Here is a 21,566-nt window from a genome sequence, read left to right on the forward strand (position 1 = left end):
TGTCCAGCTGTCACACCTGATCAAACACAGCAAATATTAAGTGCCAGGGTACATTTTGCTTGCCTGTGAGGTTTCAGATGTTTTCACTGTTTTGAACACTAAAGACAACTAGAACAAATTGCAGAATTAGGACAGTGTTTACAGAACTCCCAAGAAAATCTTAAAAATTAAAAATCTTTAGGAACAGTTTTAATTCCATCTACAAGGAACTTCAGAAGTCTTCTGAGGAGCTTCGTGACCCCCTAATTGGAACTTTGTACAGACACAGGCTGGAAATGAACTGAAATATCCAGACATACTGAAATAGGAACCTTCCCCCCCTCAATTACATAAAAGCTATAATTATATTTGTTACATAAACATTTTAACTGGGGAAAACATTAGATAATTGATGACAGTCCCTCCCTCCAGCCCCAGCTGCCCACCACTCACAGCACAGCAAGAGTAAAATTAACTCAGCAAAGTTGTGTTCCCCCTGCAAAGCTGCTCCTGTGCATGGGTGGTGCTGTGCTGCTCATGCTGATGAAGAAAGATGTGAAAAGAAATTATCTGAGGCTGTTTTGCAGGCCACCTTTTGTAATGCACCTGCAGACAGTGTATTTTCAATGTTTAATCAGTGTTAAGAGTCCAGCTTGTAAGAAATCAGATAAAGAGCAAGAAATTATTAAACAGACTGAATAATTGCTTTGTGCTTAAGCAGTAATGACGAGGACACTGAACTCCACTGCTGCTGGCAGAAATCAGAAAGATTCTGAGCTGCAAAAGGGCTGAAAGGTTGATCAGCTGCCACTCAACTCATTGCAGGATGAGAAACCTCTTTTTCTCTCCTTAAAACCATTCATCTCTCTGGAAATTACCTTCAGTCCCTGCCCTTCCCTGCAGCTGGGCAGGGCAGAAATGCAGCTCTGAGTGCTGCATCCCACCCTGGGAGGTGACTCTGGGCTGGAGCCAGCCTGGCCCACACTCAGTGATGGGTCCTGAGGAATGAAGGGACTGCACTGGCAGGGAGCAGTGCTGCTGCTCTCCTGTCACAGAACTTTGCTGGCTCAGCTCAGCCAAGCCTGAGGGTTTCCTCTGCCCTCAGCCTTGCTCAGTGCCAGGCCCTGCCCTTGCCAAGGGTGCCAATTGGGATCAGCTACAGAATCCCAGCCTGGTGGAACTGGGGCAGAACAAACCCCATGGAGCTCAAAGCAGCTCCCAGAGATTCAGTGGGGAGGAACACAACTCCGTGCACGTGTGGTGGGGGATGGCCCCATTTTGCTGAGCTCCAGCACTGTGATTTTTGGATGTAACAATGGATCTGGGTTGTGTCAGTACCTCCTGCTCCCCAGCAGCCCAGCTCCTGGAGGCTGCACACATTCCCAGCAGGAGGAGAGCTGGAATGCCACCAGGTGAGAGGCAACAACATCAGGACTCAAAGGCTCCAAACTCCTCCAGGGACAGCAAATGCTGTGACACAGCTCTGGGAGTGCCCTGGTGGTGGCTCCTCTAGGCAGCAGTGGTCTGGGACTCATTTGTGTAACAAGCTATTTAAGAGGGAAGCTAATTGAGGTACATAAATCCTGAAGAATATCACATCAAGCCAAGAGACTATTATTAGCCCAACCTAGATAATGTTATAGAAGTGCATTAAGAAACCTAACTAAAAAAATTACTAGGAAACATTCCCCCCTTCATGATCCCAAGAGATAAATTCTCTCATGCAATGATTAGATATTATCCAGAATAATAAAAAAGGAATACTAAAAATGGATGTGGAGAAGGAAAGTAGAGACAGCACAAGATCACCCAAATGGGTCACAGCCTGTTCCCAACGTTCATGGCTGTGCAGGTAAGAGATCACAGCCATCCAACAGTGGCACCTGAAAGGAAAATTAAACACTAATTCTGCCTCCAAATTATTTTTTTTAATTACATGCTACTTCTGTTGATGCAAATGTTGATGTAAAGTTAATGGACCCAGAAGCATTTCCAGCAGTGTCCTCAAATCAACTCTGGTCTTGTTCTTCCATTACTTGTCCTAAGTATATTGAATTTTCCCCTCTGCCAGTTTCTACTGATCCTACCAAACAGTAAGAGCATCCATGGGCATTTCCATCCTTATGATGTGAGCAGGCTGGAGCACACCTGGCTTTCTGTCATCACTACCCAAGAGGACTGTGCTGATGTGGAGAGAAAGCAGAGCAAGTTAAAAAAACAAACAAACAAAACAAACAAAACCAACCGCACATACACCAAAAGCAAAAAGAAGAAAAAGGAAGAGTGACATGGTGAAGTGTGTGCAGTGAAGAAAGGAGAGTGAGATGAAACAGGACAAAATGCTAAAGCCCAAATAAGTCTTTAAAAATGCAAGCAGTGCTGTGAACTTAGACTGGCTCATTGAAAATGAGGTTAGGTTGCAATCATTTACCATCTCCCTTTATTCTCCATCAATAATAAAGCAAAGCTCCTTTAGGAACAGCAATCTTGCTTTCACAGAAGATGAAACCTGGACATTTTTGGTGTGACAAAGAAACCCCACAAACCAATACAAATTGGATTTCCATGTCACTGTGTCACTAAAAACCAGCTGACTTCCAGGTAATAGTAGAGGGCAATGTCCCATATTCATTAACCTGAACAGGCCAGTGATTCAGGAGGCACAGCCATTTTTAATACTGAAAAAATAATTTTCTGTAAGTTGAGTGCCAGGAAGTTGGTTCACTTCAAAGAGTCCTTACAATTTTGGTCCAGTCCACCAGTGCACAGGAGTTACACAGAACAGCTATTTCTAGTTATTCCAACTAACAGAGTTACCATGAACCAGCTCTGGGGTTTGCTCCAGTGCAAAGATGAAACTCACAGAGCAATGGAAAAACGTGCTCAGAAGCCTCTGCTCTGCTAGGCTGCTGCTCCACTGTCTGCAGTGTGTGTCCTGCTGCTCTCAGCACTGCCAGGACAGCCAAGGCTCACTCTGCCTGCCCCCAGGGAGGTGCAGAACCCCCAGGTATGCTCAAACCCCCAGAAAACCAGGCAGAACCCCCCAGCACTGCCAAAGGTGGGCTCTGCCTTCCCCTTCCTTCCAGCAGGTACACGAGTGAACACTGGAACACTGACAAGCTGCTCTGGGTATTACAAAAACCAAAACCCCAACTGTTCTCAGTCTGAAACTGCTTCTGCATCAGAACAACTCTCCCCCAAGCCCCCAAACCTGTCAGCACCACAATGCAAACAGCCACTGGTGCTCAGCACTGTCACATCTCAGGTGTCTCTGGCTGCTCCTGATCCATAAGGAGCTCTAAGAGGTCTCTTCTTCAGAAATCCTGAGGAAGCAAAGTACTCTGAAGTCAGGGAAGCAAGAGTCAGGAGATGAAGCAAATTTATTGTTCCAAGTGTTGAAATTAGGGAGTACTTGCAATCAACAGCCACACACTTGATGAAAACCCAGCAAGTATGAATGAACAAATCCAGATAACCCTTAAATAAGTTACAAAGCTTGTGGGAGGGTGGGAATATATCAGAGAGCCTTGTAGGTAAGCCATGGTTTAGAAAAGATGCCCTCTGCACAAAGGACAGGCAGAGAACAGCATCACTGAGGTACGAGTCCCATTTCTCTCAGGCAAATTACTGCATAGATATCTAAGGTTTCTGAACAGCTTTTACAGCATATTAAGATAACATAATGAAAATACACTGTATCTGAAACCAAAGAGCAGCATATTAGACATGCACTGGTAGAAAACATCCTGTGTGCCACTAGAGATGTTAAAAGTACCATACACAACTTGGATGTTCATCTAAAAGCATAATAATTTCCTTTGACTTCATTTTCTGTGGAAAAAAGTCTACATGGTCATAAATCTGGAATTCTCAACATTCAGCTGTGGTGGGTATGACATGAACATAGAGGGTCTTCATGTTCAGGTTCTTCATGGAAACGTCCTTTGTGATCTCTGAGAAGGAAGAAAAGAGAGAAACAACAGTTAGTGCTCTTGCTTACCAGGAGAACGATGAACTTTCTTTTTTTAATTTATTTTAATCAGACATTTTTCTGGTTGCACCACAGTGGGACTGGGACAGAAACTGCTCATCTCAAAATTCCTTCCTGTGGAAGCCCAGGGCATGAAAGGAAGGGTCACCACATGTCACCAGTGTCCCTGCAAGAGCAGGAGAGCCTGTTTTATCTTCCAAAGTAGAACGTTTTGAAAGTCTACATCAGCCCACAGCTCTCACCTTCACATCCTGACAGAGCAGCACCTAGTTCAGCAAACTCTAACACCATTTATGAAGTCAATATGAACAGTCCAACACAATGCACTGAAAGCCAGAGTCCCTCAAAAACAGTTTATATGTAAAGCAAGGATTGTACCAGTACCTGCTGAAGAACTACTGCTGGGATCTTGTTGAGTATGCCTGAAGACTTTCTTACCACACAGGATAATTCCCTAAGTCTTCTCACAGCTACATGCTGTATTGGAACAGGATAAAGTCCCAACAAACCTCTGAAGGACAGAGCACACTTCCAAGAGGCTGACTCAGGGGTTGTAATTACTCAAGAAACACAAATACAGAGTAATCCCACTTGTGTCTAGGGAAAGTCACCTGCAAAGCTTGCAGGAGCTGGAAATATTTCACTATTACCTGGTGAAATGTGATTTTTTTTCCCCCAAGAAGCCTGGTGCTTGCTGACTTTGCTTCCAGCAGCCATCAGCTGCCCCACGGAGAGCAGAGTGTTTGGAATACTGGGAACTACAGCCTTGCAACAAAAGTCACCCCAGAATCAAACAGCCCTGAGGCCTCTGCACGAAGAAAGCTCAGAGAGATTAAAAACTTGGCAGGTGTAAGCAGAGAACACTGATGAAACCCAGATTAACAAGGACTGGGGGCACAGTGTCACTCTCACCCCAAACCCCTGCAGACAACCCCAGCAAACACAAGATAATACAAAGATCTGGCACCAGTGTTAGCACAAAGGACACATTAATAGCACCCAGACTGGCTGGGGGTTTTCAGGAGGAACCCTTTTGCAGTGTCCTGCCCCATCCTGCTTTGAAAAATGTTTCCTTTTCAGCCTAAACACACAGAATCTGCACTGATTTGAAAAGCCATCTGTTAATTAGAGAACTGAGAAGTCCTCATGGATCACAGTGTTTTTCAGGAGTTCTCTTCCATTGTAATACTACCCTTTGAGCAGCTGAATGTCCATCCACAGAGCTATAATCCAATAGAGCAATTAGGGCTGTATTCCCTCACCACCCTTCCTTCCCAGGAACATGTTCCATCAGGGTGTAAAAGAGTCTGGGCTGCAGAAGCAGCCAAACCAATTGTGAACTTGGGTCTCCAAGTCTCTTATTACAGATTTATTTATAAGATTCTGAAAAATGAGGAACTTAGATGAACCTATTTCCAACTGTATTTATCACAATAATCAGTCTTAAAAACTGGAAATTTGATTTATCACCAGACTGCAGGAACACCTTCCTTTCTGTGCCAGTGGCTCCAGGGAAGGGCTTTGCAGGGAGCACGTCAAGTGTCCCCAGCATCCCCAGTGTGGAACCATCAGGTACCTGGAACTTCTGTCTCTCCAGCTCAGGCATAAGCAACACTCACCACTTGAACATTTCTTTTTGGAATGTTTTCCAACATTACAAAGGGGGAGTGAAACCACATTTGTTTCTGAAAAGCTGGTGAGTCTCTGTGCAATAGACAGCAGATGCCCAACATTTATAAAAATAACTCTTCAAAAGCAATAACTCATTTTCCACCAAGTGATTGTTTTTCCTTTTTATTGAACAGGCACCAACCTTCCAATTCCTGGGTTATTTTCATCAAACATTTCAAACTGTTAACAGCAAATACATTTTTATTTTTAGAATAAACCCCAGAAAACCTACTCAAGAGACTGAACTTTGTTGTTCTGAAGGTAAGACCTTGAACAGATTGATCAGAAGATGAATGGGAGATTACAAAGCTGCAACAATGTAGATAAACATTAATTGACCTAATGTTTTCTAGAGGCATCAAAGTGCTTTATATGCAGCACTCATTTGTCATACAAAGAGATGTGAAGATAAAATACAGCTATGCCAGTGTTTAAACTTAAAAAATGTTATTCAAGGAGGTGAATGCTGAGAATTAAATCTGAGATAGCAGAAGTGTGGCTACAAGGCATTAGCTGCACAAATAAAACTCTGGGACCAAGCTCTCTGTGTTCTGAGTTCTGTTGTTTGGGCCTTGGAGGAGTTATCAAATCTGATCTTTCACATCACTGTGAATTGTCACTTCATAGACTTTAATAAAGTTTAAACAGTTCTAGAGAATCCATGCTACAAATGTTACAGTGATTTAACCCATCTCCCTTTCAGGTAAAGGCATTTTAAAAAACCTCTCTTCAACTGAGCCTTAAAAGCTGTTTTGCCTGTCTGTACATTTCCTGTCCTGTCACTCCTTGCCTCTTTCAAAGCTCTGCAGTTTCCTACAGTGGTTATTTCAGAGTCTGAACAGAGTCATCTGGTGCTGAACCAAAGAGGAACTGTGCCTAACATCCCTTGCTCCTGAGTGCCTGAATCCCTGAATCCCCAGGTGGGCAAGGCTGCACACAAAAATACTCTTCAGTTTATGCAAACCAAGTGTGGTTCATCATCTTGGTTTTTACCCCTTGTGCTGAAACACTCCAGGCTCCAGTGCTCTGTTAACACCACTCAGCACATTATTTTTGGCATTTGCTCAAACTATCACTAGAAAGTTTCATCAACATCTGAGATCCATTTGAATTACAAAAATGGCTTTTGAATAAATACACTTCAGGTCACATGAAGTAAAAACAAAAAAAAAAAAAAAAAAACAAACAAACAGAAAAAAACCCACAAAACAAAATAGCCAAAAATCCACAACACCCCCCTCCTTGCTCAGATTTAACATATCCCACCTGAATCCTCATGGGCAGCTGAGTGACCCCAGCTCTCAGCAGCTGCACCAGAGCTGCCCCCTCCTGCCCTCCCCACTGACAGCACCTCCTGAGGAAGGCAGTTTGAGCAGGATGTCCAACTTCTGGACAGGTAATGTGTGATAAGTCAATAACTGTCATGGATCCCTCCCCAACAGCCTGTAAGCCACATCACTGTGACACACTGCAGTCAGAACCCTTAGCATCATTTCACTCAGAGAGCTGAACTCTCCTGGAGTTCTCCAAGAATCCCTGTTTGGAGTTGTTTGAGTTTTTACCATGTAGTCTGCAATCCATCCTCTCTGTCAAATGAAGGCCCCAATCACTCTGGTCCAACTGTTCAGCACCACAGATGGCTCAAGCTTCAGTCACACCTTCCTCAGGAACCAGAGATTTTTGTTTCCCATCTGTCAGTGGGTTTGGGGGGCATTTAGCATTTCAGACCTGTGAGCGTGTGCTGAAGCTTCCTGCTTCCCAAGTAGCCCAAATGGCTGTGCCCTACCAAGTCTGACCTACCCACACTGCTCTAACAGAGATCCAACACTCTTTTCCACCCACTCCAATCCTCCAAGACAATGCAGCAATATGAATGTTACAAGTTTGAACAGATTCTTAAAATATTCCTACTGCAGACTCACTTCCAGGAGGAGATCCCTGTTCAGTCACTCAGCAGGGCACTGCTGACTGACCTTTAGTGCAGGAGGAAAAAGCTTTCACAACAACTTGCCTTGGCCATTCCATGAAGGGAATGCATCACAGCTCACAACCTCTACATCTGCATGTTTGCTTAAAGGATTTTGTTATGCCAATATTGAATTACTGGGCAAAATTACAAACCAGTGTGTGAATAGCGTGGATTTAGTAATTAAACTGGATCTCAGGTTACATGAGCTGCTCCTCAACAATAAATTCCAAGGATTCTCAGATGAGCAAACCAAAAGTTTGTGCTTACCATGAGTCAGTGCTTCATCCAGGAACAGCTTTAGCCTCCTGCTTCTGAGCCCAAAAACCTTTGCTGTCTCATGCAGAAGAGCTTTGTAGGTTAATCCATTCTGACCAACAGGGTTTTCCATTAGGAGAGTTCCCACTGTTCCTTTCTGGCATTCTAGACAAGATAAAACAGCTGAGTCACTACTGGTGAGAAATGAAATCACTTTATTTATCTGAGTAAATCAAAATTTAGGATTTCTTCTTCCGTTTCACCTCTATTTCTTCATGGTACTGAGAGACAAATCAGCAATACCAACCCACAGATATTCTGTAAGTTCTTTAATTATAGAGCCAGAAATGTAAGTGATGACTGACAGCTTGACCAACAGAAGAAAACTTCTTTACATGGGTCAACAGGGTAACACAGAGTCTGGGAAACATGAAATATTTCAACAGGACATAGAAACCACTGTGTGCAGAAGCTCACCAAGCACCTACTTATGATCAAATCCCCTGTAAAAACTCACATTTTTGGCTCCTGCAAGCTCTCAGTAGTGTCAGAAAGGGCTCATAGCAGGGCACAGGGTAAGAGCAAGTTACTGAAACAACTCAGCTGCTCCCACAGGAGCTTTCAGAGTGCCAGATTAGCAGGTGGGAAACAGAATTACACACACATATTTATACACCAGACCAGATGAATAATACAATTCCCTTGGCTTTTAAATAGCACTAAGAAATGTTTCACAGGCTGTTTCCAATGTCTTGGTAAAGAACTGGCTCTTCATTCAAACTTGGTCTGTTTTAGACTCAGCCTTTTACAAGAAGCTGCACAGGTGAGCTGGTGGTCAGAAACAGGGAAACAATGCCCAGGGGCTCATGTTTAACTGCTGCCCCTTATCTCAAACTGGCTCTCCTTTTTCTCTCAGGAGAAGAGGGAGAAAAGCTAAGTACAAACATTGTTTTTATCAGAAAGTACACACTAGGGAAAAAATAACCAAAATCCCCATGTACCAATGAAAAGCTAGAGCTGTGCAGCAGAACCTGCCTGACAGCAGGCCAGGCTGTGGAGGAGCAGCCCAGCAGCCCACATACCTTGTGGCTTTGCATTGATCAGCTGCAAGTTGATGTACTGGCAGAGCAGGGCACTGGGGGAGCTGGGCAGGCCAGGGGCTGACCCTGCTGTCACGTGCAGAGTCCTCCCACTGAGGCCCAGCAGGTCTGTCTGCTTCAGCAGCTCTGCAACACAAAGGGACACCAGTCAGGCCAGCCCAGGAGCTGGCAAGGAGGCTCTCACTCCTGCCCCCACCATCTCCTCTTTCACCATCCTGTCCTCCAGAAAGAGCTTCTCAGTTGGAAAAGTGGCAATTGTGCAGAAATATTTGGTTTTCATAATAACACAAAGAGGGTGCTTCGTTTGCTGTGGAAATTAGCTCCTGTATAACATTTCTTATGCACATAGTGACTTATGCAATAAAAACAGTTAGCTAACTTCAACCAAGCAAGAAATGATTCACCCAAGCCAACCATTCAGTAGCCATTATGGGCTACTTCCATGAAAGCTGACTGCATATCTACAAGCCTCCCAAACAAGAAGCTTAAGAGATTTTCAATGCCTAGAGGAAAAAAAAAAGTCACGGACAACTTTTTTCGCCAGCTTCTTCCCTTTGAATTTTAGGTTTTTTTAATGTAGAAAGAGACAAATTTTATTTTCTATTTTCTATCTTATCTCATAATATGAAAAGCTGTGATCTTTGCTTGCACCCAAAGCAACACTGGGAACATGTTACTATGCAACATCAGGATATTTACTAATAATAACAACTATTAAGTATATTAAATTAATATAATAATAATAAATTAATTACTATATCATATATTGATATTAAATATATTAAAATCCACAAAAAAACAAACCAAACAATTTCAAGTCATGGCTCATGAATAAAGCCCCCCACACAAGTATCTGTGTGCAATGCCAGCACAGCTCATGATGCAGCACATGACTCCAGGCAGGCAGATGGAGAGAATGGGAGAAGGCCAGACCCAAACCTGGAGCCCCATCTCCAAGGACATCAGAAGCAATCCCTGGAAGTGCTGGGAGGAGAAGCTGATGAGGTTTCTGTGACAAAAATGAATCCTGCAGCACTGTCTGAGCCTTGAGGTCAAACAGAGCCACTGATGAGCATGGTATTAAAGATACACAGGAGTAACATCACTCTGTGCTGCAAAGAGCTCCAGAAATCAAATCCAGGGAGAGCTGATGCATTTAATTTCTTGTCAGAACTGTGTGTTCCTGTACATATGGAACAGGCACACCTGTCAGCTCCAGCCAACAGGTTTTCATTCCACAGCAGCCTTATCCATGTGTCAGGCAGCCTAAGCTGTACAAAGCTCATTTTCTATAGTTCACCTGAAAATCTCAAGGGGAATAATTTATAAATGTACACTTTTTGTAGGTTTATAAACTTATAAATTAAAAAAATCCTAAATCAACCACCCGGCTCCGAAAAAAAAGCCCCAACCCCTCAAAAAACCTAAGCCCACAAAAAGATGAACGGCAATCACAAGTTCTCAAAATTCTGTCAAGTGCCACACAACAGAGTGAGATGCACTGGGAGCATTTACAAGATTGCTCAAGGAAGCAAAAAGACCTCAGGCTGCACCTAAGATTCTAAAATGTGTATTTTAAATATCAACTTTTATAGATTTGTATATAAATATATACAAATTTAAATTTAACAGTTTAAAGAAAAAAGAAACCAAAAGCCAAGCACTGCTCTGGCCTGTCTCAAGCACAGGAAGGGGATTTGCTTTTGGTTTTATTTTCAGGAAAGTGAGAAAACAACTGAATTAACAAGTGGAGAGGAATTACCAAGGTTCCATCCAAAGGAAGGGAGCCAGGGGCAGGTTTTTCCTGAACCAGCACCATTTGAGGCCATGGGAAGAGAGAGCACAGGGGGTGACAGAGCTGGGAACATTTGGCCCCAGTAACTCCCAGTCTGCCATTCCCCAGCTGGCAGCATCCCTGTGGATCCATGCAGGGCAGGGAGGCAGAGCTGCAGCAATGGGGGTTTGCCCAATTAACAAATGAGCATTTGGCATTCCAGGAGCACTGACATTTGCCAGGGAAGAGTTCAGGCACAGGGCTGCCAGAGGAGTCTGTTCACAGAGCCCTCTCACAAGAGCAAGAAAAAATGGATCATTTCTTCCTGGATATCAACAGACTTGAAGGCAAGCAGGTATTACAAGTGCTCATCAAAATCACTTCAAAAGTCAGTTCTCCCTGCAGTGGGGTTTAAGTGCTAATGCTCTCCCCTAAGGTACCTTACAGCCTCACAGCCTTTTAAAAAAAGAAGATTAAAAAAATCAGCCATCTGAAAATCAGAAAGATGAAATAAGGCATGGATCAAAAAGTTTGTAGGGGGATTTTTGGCCCACCTTCCTTGCCCCTCCCTTTTTTTTTAAGCCCTCCATGATCTACAGATGCATTTCTTCCCATGAACATATTGAAAGTGTTTTAAATAAATCTTTTTCATTGTGGGCTACTGCCATGAAAGCTGAGTGCAAGTCTACAAGCCTCCCAAACAAGAAGCTTAAGAGAGTTTTCAGCAGTATAGAGGAAAAAAGAAGTCATAGACAACTTTTTTTACCATCTGACTAGAGTCCAGCTTCTTCCCTTTTAAGATTTTTTCTTTTGATGTAGAAAGAGACAAGTTCTATTTTCTGAAGGTCAGTACAAGTCCCAGAGCCTTGTTTGGGGGGTGCAGTTCCTCAAAATACCTTGACACACTATTGGGGAGGAAATGTTTACCCCATTCTTCCAATGCTGCACTGAAAAGCAGGGACAGGACCCATGTGAGAAGAACTGCCTGATCCTGTGCCACAGCACAGCCCTAAGGAAACCTTCATTACAATTAGAGAACAAGATGATAAGTTATTGCAAGTCCAGTGGACAGCCCTAAAAACCACAGGAAGGGAATGAGGAGGCAGAAATATGGTTTTACTGGGTCCCAATTTTATTAACACACGTGGGAACTATTCAGAAATTACTTGTCTGGAGTGCACAACCTTTCTCTGCAATTCCTCACAGCAGCTGATTCCAAGCCCTGCTCACCCTACAGAGGCCCTGGAGTCACCATGGGACCTCACCTGAGGTTACCCACACCAGAGCTGAAGGATTGTGTCCAAAGCAAACACTGGGATTCTGGTTCTGTTCTCTGACACCTTTCAGGACCGTTTTCCTGGCACATGCCTTGAGCTGTTACTCCCCAGGGTACCACACCTGCTGACCAATACTCGTTTGAGATGTGACACACTGCCACAAAAGCCAATTTGATGATCTGATCTTTCCAAGGGAATTTCCATATGGTGAATATGTGGCCAGGGAAAACACCCTGCTCTGCCCAGACCACTGACATACTGAAAGGTGAAAATCAGCATGCCAAGATGGAACCCAAAATGATTCCTAAGAAGCAAAAGTGACATGGAAAGGAAAGGAATAAAGCCTTTGTTACTACAGCAGAAGAAGAAGGAAGGTTTCAACTTTCTCCACTTAGGACTTCAGATTAATGGACTTGTGCTGCATCTTTTTGTCCTATAAATGGCAGAAAAACCCCAAATATGGAGTCAAACTACTTCTAAACTTTATGAGATGGGAGTTTCCCAACTCTTCTGGGCCTTTTGCAGGTCATCTCTTACTATCTGTGGTGACAATGAACAATACAGGTACAGACCCTCCTCTGAAGGCACAGAGCACACTGTAGGTGTGCTCTGTGCCTCCTACTTGGAAAGGATTTCAAGGAAAACTATTTCCTTCTTCAAAGCACAACTGGAACATGAGGAAGATACTGAAGGATTTCCTCTAAATCCACTCTGACTGAAAGCAAAGATTAATCCTTTTGGATGACAGGACTGAGGACTGTGTTCAGCTGAGCTGAGCACGACTTGAAAGATTTATCACAGGGAGTTAATGGATGGGAAACCCCCAAAATCCTCCTAGAAATTTTTGGGAAACCCTCAGAATCCTCAGGACAGGACAAGGAAACTAAGGACTGAGATGGCAACAGTGACACACAGACTATTTTTTTATGGATGTCACTGGTGGACATGAACTGGTGATCCTAAGCAGCCCTGGGGGCAACCAAATCAGCCAGCTCAAGTAGCTCCCCCTCAGATGTGCTTCATTAATATTTCTATTAAAAAAAAACTAATAAAAGGTTTTGTAGCCATCCAATTAGCATTTTTATAGTGTTTTGGGTTTTTTTTTTTACATTCTTGTGCCTTAAAGTTCAGTCTGCAAAAATATTCAATAGGTTTTTCTAAAAAAAGAAGAAATGCAGAGCTCCTTAAGGTTCTCTAGGGTGGAAAGGCAACATTTTTCTTCTACAGATCACAGTTTGCATTCAGCTTAAGTTCTCACCCTGCCTACTGAGCCATTAGGGAAAGCATGGAAAGGCTGATGGCAGCTCGCCATCAAGATCCAGCACAGCCTGGGCCCAGTGGAAACACTGAAATAAATCACATTTTGTCCTGATGAGAACTGCAATGGAAGCAAGATAACAGATGAGCACCATTTAGCAGCAGCTTTTGGAAACATGTTGATGTGACTATAAACACAGTCTCATAAGCTAAGGACTATAAAATGGAATATTTCCTTACCCATTTTCTTGTCAATTTGATATAGCTAGCTAGATAGATATAAATTACACAGTAAATAATTATACAGTAAATGACTCCTAGCTGGCACTAGAAAGACTTTCAATTTTCCTTGTCATACTCCATTTACCTGTGTTTCCATTAAAAACTGTCAGTTTGGAATTTTTAAGACCAAAAATGCAGGAGACAGCATCTACAAGTCCAGTGAAGTTCAAGGTATTATCTCCTTTTGGATTTTCCAGCAGCAACACACCATCTAAAACCAAAATTAAGAAATTAAAATGCAGTTTGGAAGCAATATCCAAGTTCTAATGATTTTCTAATGATGCTAATTACTTCCAGTGAGTTTCTTAGCCAATTTAAAACTGTCAACATTGCATCTTTCCAGATTTTTTTAGTGGGAAAGGAGAAAGAAAGCAGAGAAACAGAGTGATGTGTACTTCAGATTTATGGTGCAGAAGTTCTATTTGCTTTTATTAACAAGGCAGTCCCATTTGTGTGTTACTAAGGTACAACCCAGACTATAATTTAATATTATAGATATTATATTGGTTTAAAGCTGAGACTGTGCCCTCTGAGATGGTCACCAGCTTTTCCAGCTGGATTCCTTCTCACTCAGGGAGCAGCTCTGTGATCATGTCCAACAAGGAACACTCATTTCCATACATAAACTGGCAGTACATGCAAGAAAAAACCTCCCCAAGTGCATTCAGTTTTCTCCCTTCTTAATATGTAACTCACCTTGTAACAACATCACGGCACCATGTCCACTGCCCAGGACAGTCAGGCCATTAGCTAGTTTTAAGTATTCCTTTCATCTCTGTACTTCATATCTGAGCTTTTCAAACCATCTCCTCCACATCCAAGCCTCACCTCCTGCACAGTGCTACAGCAGGGATTGCGAGTTCTCAAGCACAGCCCAAATCCAGAGAGCAGAGTCCCCACAAAGATACTGACACACAAACTCTCCCTGCAGCAGGAGTAACAACTCCTGTGCACACAGGAGTGTTTCCCTCAGAAGAAATCATGGACAGGGGTGGTTTTGCTTTGAATAAACTTATTTTCAATAATTATTTAAAGCTCCTGTCGGAGGAGAGGCTGCACCATCTTTCAAATGAATTCAGGCTCCAGCCTTCACCACTCCATTTCCAAACTCTCCCTTCCAGCAGCCCTGACAAGCCAAGCTGGGGATGTTCATTCCTACCTTGCTCTGTCCCATTGACACAAACTTTGAGGTTGACATAGGCACAGGCTGGGCCAACAGGCTGGCACAGCCCCCCTCTGACCAGTGTGATTTCCAGTTCTGATCCCTTCAGCTGGGGAAAGACAGAGATTAGCATTATTTCAATACTGCTTATTAAACAAACACAGCAAAATATTTTCTTTCAATAAACAACACTAAGATCTTGCCTTGTTATACTAAATGTGATTAACCATAAAATAGGGATTTTTCCTACATCAGCTTTCAGTGACAGTGCTTCAGACATCAACCTGCCTGTACCAGATGTCAGGAAAGCAGGGAACAAACAGCCTGATTTTCACAAGGGATGAGCAGTGGTGACACCCTCACAAAATACAATCCCAAAGCAAATCTGCCTGAGATGAACACTCTTCCAGAGAAATTCAGATTACTGACCAAGGCCCTGCTCTCAGTCACTGTGTGGAGAAGCCTCCACTATGCCTGGGGGAGCACTGAGAACCCCCTGGGTCACAGCTGCCTTTGAGTATGTCCCCAGAAGGCACCAGTGACCCTGTAAGACCTGGAGGCACTCCAGGAAATCCAGCATGGATCTTCCAAAAAAGATCCAGAAATCACCCATATGAACAATTGGTACTAAAAGACCATTTAAGCCATTTTGTTTTGTAAATTTAGAGATGGTCTTTGGCGAGAGACACAGTCCAAAGGGTGACAGACAAATTTGGAAGTGTCATTCTTTACTGAAGTCCTATTACAAAGTAGGCAAAAACAGTTATGCAGCAGCAAATGCCATTCTGTGTTTATCCATTCTATCAACAACTCAAAATTCATTTTTCAAGTACCTACTTTTCTGCCCCAATAGTTTCTGAGAAACTGCTTTTTTTTTTTTTTTGTTGTTATGGCTTGGAGCAAGTCTTTGAAAAAGGAGCCCAGAATTAAAGCCTTGTATCAAAAATTGATCCAGGATAATTTCCCAGAAGCAAAGACTTGAATGTAATCACAATAAATGTAAAAAGAACAGAGTGCATTTCATTTTTGTTCCAGTCCTCACATATATTCAACATCAAGCAGACTCCTGTTACTCCTCTGAATAACTTCCAGAAATTTGGTGCAATGATCCTGCCCCAGCTGCCTTAACTTACACACTCACATGAAGGATTTCTCAAGAAGGGCTTTCTCATGTCACTGCTCTGGATGTGACAAAGGAGCTGCAGCAGAACTGAGTCAAGCACCTGCCCTAAGCAATCCATCTCTGCAGGCTCAGCAACAGAAACTCCCAAGGAGCACTTGACAGTTGCACTGGAATCTCAGTCATCTGTTTCTCTCTGCAACCTTTATTCTGAAGTCTAAGTGTGTGACAAACACTTCAGAGGCACAGCCAGCCCATAAGCACAGACAAGGCTGCAGCAGGCACAGAGCTCCTCCACAAGGAGTTCTCTGGGGTGACTGTCCCTGTCCATGGTAGGGCTGGAACTACATGATCTTCAACCCAAACCCTCCCAAACCCAACCCATTCTGTGATCCTGTAACTGAGACACCTTAAAATAAAATAATAATGAACAAGTGCATAATGAACAAGTCCATTTCCCACACACAGACTGCAACCCCTCAGCACTCAGGACTGGCAGCATTTTGTAGGATCCTAGGGTGGCTTGGTTGGAAGGTGCTTTACCTTGGTGACCATCTCATCCCACTCTTCCTGCCATAGGCAGGGTACACCTCCCACTGTCCCAGGCTGCTCCAAGCTCCATCCAACCTGGCCTTGGACCCTGCCAGGGATCCAGGGGCAGCCTCACCTCTGGGAACCTGTGCCAGGGCCTCCCCACCCTCACAGGGAACAATTCCTTCCCAATCTCCCATCCATCCCTGCCCTCTGGCAGTGGGAAGCCATTCCCTGTGTCCTGTCACTTCATCCCTTGTCCCCAGTCCCTCTCCAGCTCTCCTGGAGCCCCTTTAGGCCCTGCAAGGGGCTCTGAGCTCTCCCTGGAGCCTTCTCTCCTCAGAGAGAACAACAAGCCCAATTCCCTGCCCATGGTTGTGTCTGAAACACTCTCCCTGCCAAGGTTTCAAGGTGGCAGGAGGCCCTCTCAGCTGGATGCCCACAATGAGACAACTGAATTTCTCTAAACTGAGCTATCAGCACCCCACAGAACTGGCTGGCAGAACGGTGCCATTTAGTTTAGTAGATTTTCTCTGTCTGAAATTCAACATTTGTGCAAATGCGTGGCCTGACCTACAAACCTCTCCCAGGGTCACACACTAGCTCATCATCTCCACAACTGAAAGGACTGCCTGGTTTTTGCTGACATCCAGATGACAGCCATCAGTTCTATCCACAAAAACCAGATCAGGTGCCTGCTGTCAGGGGAGGATTTCATCTCTACACACAGAGCATTATTTATGACTATACTAAATTAGATTTAGGTAAGAGCAAAATAAGTGGGGGGGGGAGATCTATACTTGCACAGGCATTCAAGTTTTCATGGAAAGCAACAGTGACCAGCACTAAAGCTCAGGTTCAGGTGATTTGAGGCAGGCAATCACACAGGTGATTCCCAGCACTGTATTTCCAGCTGCTTTTAAATTCCAGTTCAGATTTGATGTTGTCCATCAGAAGTATCAAAAAAGTACTTAGAAGAAACTTTAAGATTTTCAGTGATTTCTCAACCACAGTATTTACTCAGTGTTTTCCCCCTGTCTGTCACTAGATGAAACTGATAGTTTTGAAAAAGGCCAAACAGGGCTTTGTTTCAAATCTACAACTTCAGAAGTGCCATTAATAACTATAAAACATTTCCTTTACACACACTATTAAGATGGATGAAATGTGCCCTTTCCTTTCAGCTATTCCCTGCCTTCCCAGCCATTCTGTAAATCAAATTTCAAGTCTGATGGATCCTACACTCTTGTGTGAATTAATCTTTGTGGTCCAGCAGGACATTTATATTGAAGAACAGTTCATTCACAGTTCTGCTAGGAATGTCTTTTGAATAGAGTAAGTTTCAGTAAAACCATGGCAAAACTATCATCAAATATGTCAGAAGCAACAATCAAAGAAAACAACAGAAATTGCTGCTGATTTGAAATATGAAACTACACTTTTACAACAGAAAACTTCAGCAACACAGGGCAGAGGAAAAAAAACATACTTAAATATTAAACAGGTTGGGCTTAAGCCAAATTTAGCCTCGAAGGAGTAGTTCTAGTACAAAAGACCATTAATCTAAGAAAATCAGAGCAACAACATTTTGGCTGTTCAAACAACACACTAATCCAAGTACAAATAACTGTGTATTAAGTTCAGACAAACAACTGCCTCAGTTGTTTACTTTGGTATCCAAGCAGCTTGATTTTCAAAATCACCACGCATACAGAACCCAACTCCTTTCTTTTATAAACCAAGAAAGACGAATACAGAAAGTTATAAATAGAAAACAATATCTGCTCTAACCCACAAATAAATATTGACACCATTATTCTTTAACTGGAGCAGCTTGTTGGGTTAAAAGCAAGTAATAAGATGAATCATGCAAGCAGTGCTTTTCCTCCTTACTTGGGTTGTTTCCTGGATGAGAACTTCCCTTGAGGTAGGCACCGGGTAAGGCTTCAGGTCTGCCTTTATTGTGGCAAAAATGAACTCAGCGTGCTGCTGGATGACAGTGTCCAGGTATTCCCCCTCTGGCAGGGCCCTGTAGTACACTGTGATCTCATCTGTGGGGACCAGGTTCCTCTGCAGGACACACAGACACCATTACTGACAGCAAAACCACACACCAAGAGAGCAATACTTGTCAAGTTAAAAAAGTATTTATCAAGCAGTTGTTAAAAGCTTCCACAAAAGACTTAGAAGAAAACAATCCTTCTACAAAAACACCAAGAATCTTAAAACGTGGCAGTTTAGGCAAGATAGAGTATATTGATATTCATTATAGTGAAAATAAATTATGGTTTTGTCATTACAGAACTGAATTTAAATCCAGTAACACATGTGAGAGTTTTCATGGCCACAATCCTTCCTGGTTATATTTTATACAGAAATAAATCCTCAAGTTTTATACATGTAAAAAACATTAAAATATATAAATCTACATAGGTGCAGAGATATATATATTTTTAAAAATACTACACAGGTGTGTATATGTGTGTGTATATATATATAATATATGCAAAATCTACACAGAGGTTTTTTTAAATATACATAATGTAAAGAATGTCTGTTTTGGTAAAATTTATAATTTTTCAGTCTTAAGCTGAAGAAAGCTCCTTTCAACCCAGACTTTTCTACGAGTCTTTGATTTATGCAGCCTTAACTGCACTGATCTTTTCCAAAATAACACGTCCCATGAAAATTTCCTCTACACATCCTTTAGAGCTCTTGCAAGGGAATCCAATCAGAAAGCCATACATGAGGAGTAAATGATACAGGGCTTCATGTTTAATTAAAAATGCAGCTTCTGCATATTGCCCAGACTGCTGGAAAGGGAATGGAAGTGCCTTGTCCCACCCCACTGACTGCTCACCTTCTTGCGAAGCTTCTGGATGCGATTGATCACTTCCCGGGCCACGCCTTCATCCACCATGGACTGGTCTGGGGTCACATCCAGCAGCACCAAAACCTGAGCAGATGCACAAAACATTGATGAACGGGTGACAAACTGGAAACAAGGTGGAAGTAACACTGTCAGGAGCTCAGGATGCCTTTAGAGAGCTCCTCACGTACAAAATATGACGGTGGAGAGAGCATTGAACAGCTCCAGGATTCACACACTCCTGGAATGTGCTGAACTACCTGAACTAACAAACCCCAGCCAGCTTTTACCTCACCATTTTAATACTGCTTCCTGAGGAACTCTCCCCCTAATCAAAAAAAGAAAGAGAGGAAATACCCAATAACATACCTGAGCATCGGAGTGTGCCTCGAACTGGGCCGACCCCTCTGTCATCTGGTACATGAGACGCAGATCTTCCCCATGGAGTTCGTGTCCTTCCACAACAATGCTGCCTGCAGGGTTGGCAGATGGAGAGCATCTCTTACCATCCAAGTAAAACCCCCAGTTTTAAATTCAGAGAGCTTTAACCAAGTATCAGCCTTCAAACATGTGCAATGTAAATATTTGCAATGCAGTCAAACAGCAGTTAAGCACTAGTAAGCAGCAGTGAATTATCCCACATTTCCATTTTTCACAGAAGCACTTCTCCAGGCAGCAGAGCTCACTAAAACACAGGCACTTCAGCAACTGCTTGTGTGGAACCATGTGAATGGAATAAAACTTAAAAATAACCTGTATACTCCACCAACTCCAAACTTCCATTTAAGCAGTTTGCTAAACAGATATAGCTGCAAAATTCACACCCACTTGTAACTCTGGAATCAAATTAGAATAAAAGCTACTGCACAAATACTCAGTTCCAATCTGATTCAGTCTCACAGAAAGCTTATTCTCTGCTTCATCTTGGCTTTACAGTAGCATTTAAAATCAGAGAACATCCTGAGCTGGAAGAAACTCACAGGGATTACTGGATCCAAATCCTGCACAGACACCCCAACAATCCCACCCTGTGCATCCCTGGCACTGCTGTCCAAACTCTCCTGAAGCTCTGGCAGCCTCAGGACTGTGACCATTCCCTGAGGAGCCTGGGCAGCGCCCAGCACCCTCTGGGGAAGAACTTTTTCCTATTATCAACCCTAAACCTCCTCTGACAGGAAGGAACAGTTTAACAGGAGAACAGTTTGAAATCAGTGTCCATGACCATTTCTAAACTTTTCTTGCCCCAAAAAAAAAAAAAAAAAAAAAAAAAAAAAAAAAAAAAAAAAAAAAAAAAACACCACCAAAAAACCTCAGAAATAATAAATGCAAATTTCCTCCCGGTAACAGCTGAAGAGGGATAACAAGAGGGAAGCAGGCCTTAAGCTCCCTTAAGCCAAGGGCATCCTGGCCTGGATCAGGAATGGTGTGGCCAGCAGGAGCAGGGAGGTCATCCTTCCCCTGTACTTGGCACTGGTGGGGTCACACCTGGAGTGCTGTGCCCAGCTCTGGGCCCTCAGGTTGGAAAGGGTGCTGGGAGACTCAAGCACATCCAGAGAAGGCAACGAGGCTGGAGAGGGGCTGGAAACACAAACCCTGTGAGGAGCCACTGAGGGAGCTGGGAGTGCTCAGCCTGGAGAAAAGGAGACTCAGGGGTGACCTTATCACTCTACAACTCCCTGAAAGGTGGCTGTGCTCAGCTGGGGCTGGGCTCTTTCTCCAGGCAGCACTGACAGAACCAGAGCTCACAGCCTCAAGCTACATCAGGGAAGGGACAGGTTGGATATTAGGAAAAAATTTTTCACCAAAAGAATAATAAAGTATTGGAATGCTCTTCCCAGGGAGAGGGTAGAATCACCGTCTCTGGATGTGTTTAATAAATGACCGGACCCGGCACTTGGTGCTACAGTCTAGATGAGGTGTTAGGGCACCGGTTGGTCTCGATGATCTTGGAGGTCTCTTCCAACCTCATCATCCTGTGATTCTGTAAGTCCACAGAAGGATACCCCGCCATCCCTGAGGGGTCTGCCCCACTACAGACCTGTCTCCTGGAACCTCTCCAGCTGCTCGCTGCTGAGCTCCTTGATGGCAGCCATGAGGGGCTTGAAGGCGCCCTTGAGGCGGCGGCCCAGCACGGTGTGCTCGGGCTCGGCCCGCAGCCGCACGCCGTAGCGGGCCTTGTCCGCAGACAGCGTCAGCGCCCGCACGTTCAGCTCCTGCAGGGACACACAGCACACGGCTCAGCTCCGGGGAAGCTGCAGGTGTCAAGGTGCAAGGTTTGTATGGGGTTGTCTCAAAGGAGCGAGTCGCTGGGAGAGCAAACAAACCCAAC

At 43.6% G+C, this 21,566-nt stretch overlaps 1 protein-coding gene across 4 annotated transcripts in view; it reads right to left on the reverse strand.

Annotated features, from left to right (window-relative positions):
• Positions 1-3,341: 3,341 nt before the first annotated feature.
• IARS1 (isoleucyl-tRNA synthetase 1) overlaps positions 3,342-21,566 on the reverse strand; it is a 94,666-nt gene continuing 76,441 nt past the window's right edge. For 3 of the 4 annotated variants that reach the window (XM_059856165.1, XM_059856166.1, XM_059856167.1), the window contains 8 exons: positions 21,276-21,450; positions 19,607-19,710; positions 19,229-19,324; positions 18,262-18,438; positions 14,715-14,826; positions 13,641-13,766; positions 8,948-9,091; positions 5,734-8,030 (listed from right to left, as the gene is read on the reverse strand). In XM_059856165.1, the coding sequence (XP_059712148.1) occupies positions 7,726-8,030; positions 8,948-9,091; positions 13,641-13,766; positions 14,715-14,826; positions 18,262-18,438; positions 19,229-19,324; positions 19,607-19,710; positions 21,276-21,450 (1,239 nt within the window). In that variant the 3' untranslated portion in view covers positions 5,734-7,725. Of the gene's footprint in view, positions 3,933-5,733; positions 8,031-8,947; positions 9,092-13,640; positions 13,767-14,714; positions 14,827-18,261; positions 18,439-19,228; positions 19,325-19,606; positions 19,711-21,275; positions 21,451-21,566 lie in introns of those variants that run through there. The other variant, XM_059856168.1, reaches the window with a different exon arrangement.

The sequence above is a fragment of the Haemorhous mexicanus genome, chromosome 11 (genome assembly GCF_027477595.1).
Source record: "Haemorhous mexicanus isolate bHaeMex1 chromosome 11, bHaeMex1.pri, whole genome shotgun sequence".
In the NCBI taxonomy this organism is placed as follows: Eukaryota; Metazoa; Chordata; class Aves; order Passeriformes; family Fringillidae; genus Haemorhous; species Haemorhous mexicanus.